Source organism: Gymnogyps californianus, unplaced genomic scaffold, assembly GCF_018139145.2.
Source record: "Gymnogyps californianus isolate 813 unplaced genomic scaffold, ASM1813914v2 HiC_scaffold_47, whole genome shotgun sequence".
Lineage (NCBI taxonomy): Eukaryota > Metazoa > Chordata > Aves > Accipitriformes > Cathartidae > Gymnogyps > Gymnogyps californianus.
Window position 1 is genome coordinate 393,586 of NW_026114367.1, and position 944 is coordinate 394,529.

Consider the following 944-nt stretch of genomic DNA (forward strand, 5'->3'; position numbering starts at 1 on the left):
AGATTACTACCTTGTAATATATCCCATCCACAAAGCAGCCGCATTCGTCCTTGGGAACGCAGCCGTGCCCGTCAAAGATGTACCCTTTATTGCACTCGCAGCCTTCAACGCAACGGTTGGGGCATTTAGAAGGATCCGCGAGCCCTGTGCAGCTGTTGAAACAGAGGTTGGTGCAGAGGGAGTAGCTGCTGTTGGCCGGGCAGCTGAGGGCTAGAAGGAAAAGGACGATAATCCTTTGAGATTGAACGTTGGGTGGAATAAACGGCGCCCAGCCCGGGGATTGCACCCCCAAGGAGATGGCAGAGCCCCAACGCTGACGAAAACACAACCCGTTGGCGCTTGGTGTTGGGGACAAGTGGGAAAAGCCGACGCAAGCACTGACGAGGTGAATTTGTCTTGGTGTCGGCTTTTCCTGTTTGCCCCCAGCGTCAATGAAGGTTCCCCCCCTCTGCCGTCGGCGCTTGCGTTGGCTTTCCCTGTTTTCACCCATAAAAACGCACCTGGTTGGTGCTTCCGTTGGCTTTTCCCGCTTGCCCAAAATGCCCACGAAAACGCACCTGGTTGGCACTTGCGTTGGCATCTCCCGCTTGCCCAAAATACGGATGAAAACACACCCCGGCTGGCGCTGGCGTTGGCTGGTCTCGCTTATCCCCAACGCCGAGGAAAATGCGCTCCCTCGCGTTGGCTTTTCCCAGGGGCAATTATTTTCGTGCCGTCATCGTCCTCCCCACCCTCGGCTCCCAACCCAACAGCACCCATTTACGTCGGGTGCTCGGCGCAGACACACTTAGAAATAAATTGTAAAGCCCTGCCTATTTTTCAATTAATCCCGACGCGATGTTGACTTCCCGGCCGCGGAGGACCTTTCCCACCTGCGATTCCCCACTTACGGCAGACGAACAGTCTCGTCCAAGCCTCAATGAGGATACCGGCGTCTTGGCAAG

At 55.9% G+C, this 944-nt stretch overlaps 1 protein-coding gene across 1 annotated transcript in view; it reads left to right on the forward strand.

Annotated features, from left to right (window-relative positions):
• PSMC4 (proteasome 26S subunit, ATPase 4) overlaps positions 1-435 on the forward strand; it is a 10,935-nt gene extending 10,500 nt beyond the window's left edge. Inside the window, 1 exon segment of the mRNA XM_050914544.1 lies at positions 427-435. Within this exon segment, the coding sequence (XP_050770501.1) occupies positions 427-435 (9 nt within the window).
• Positions 436-944: the final 509 nt, after the last annotated feature.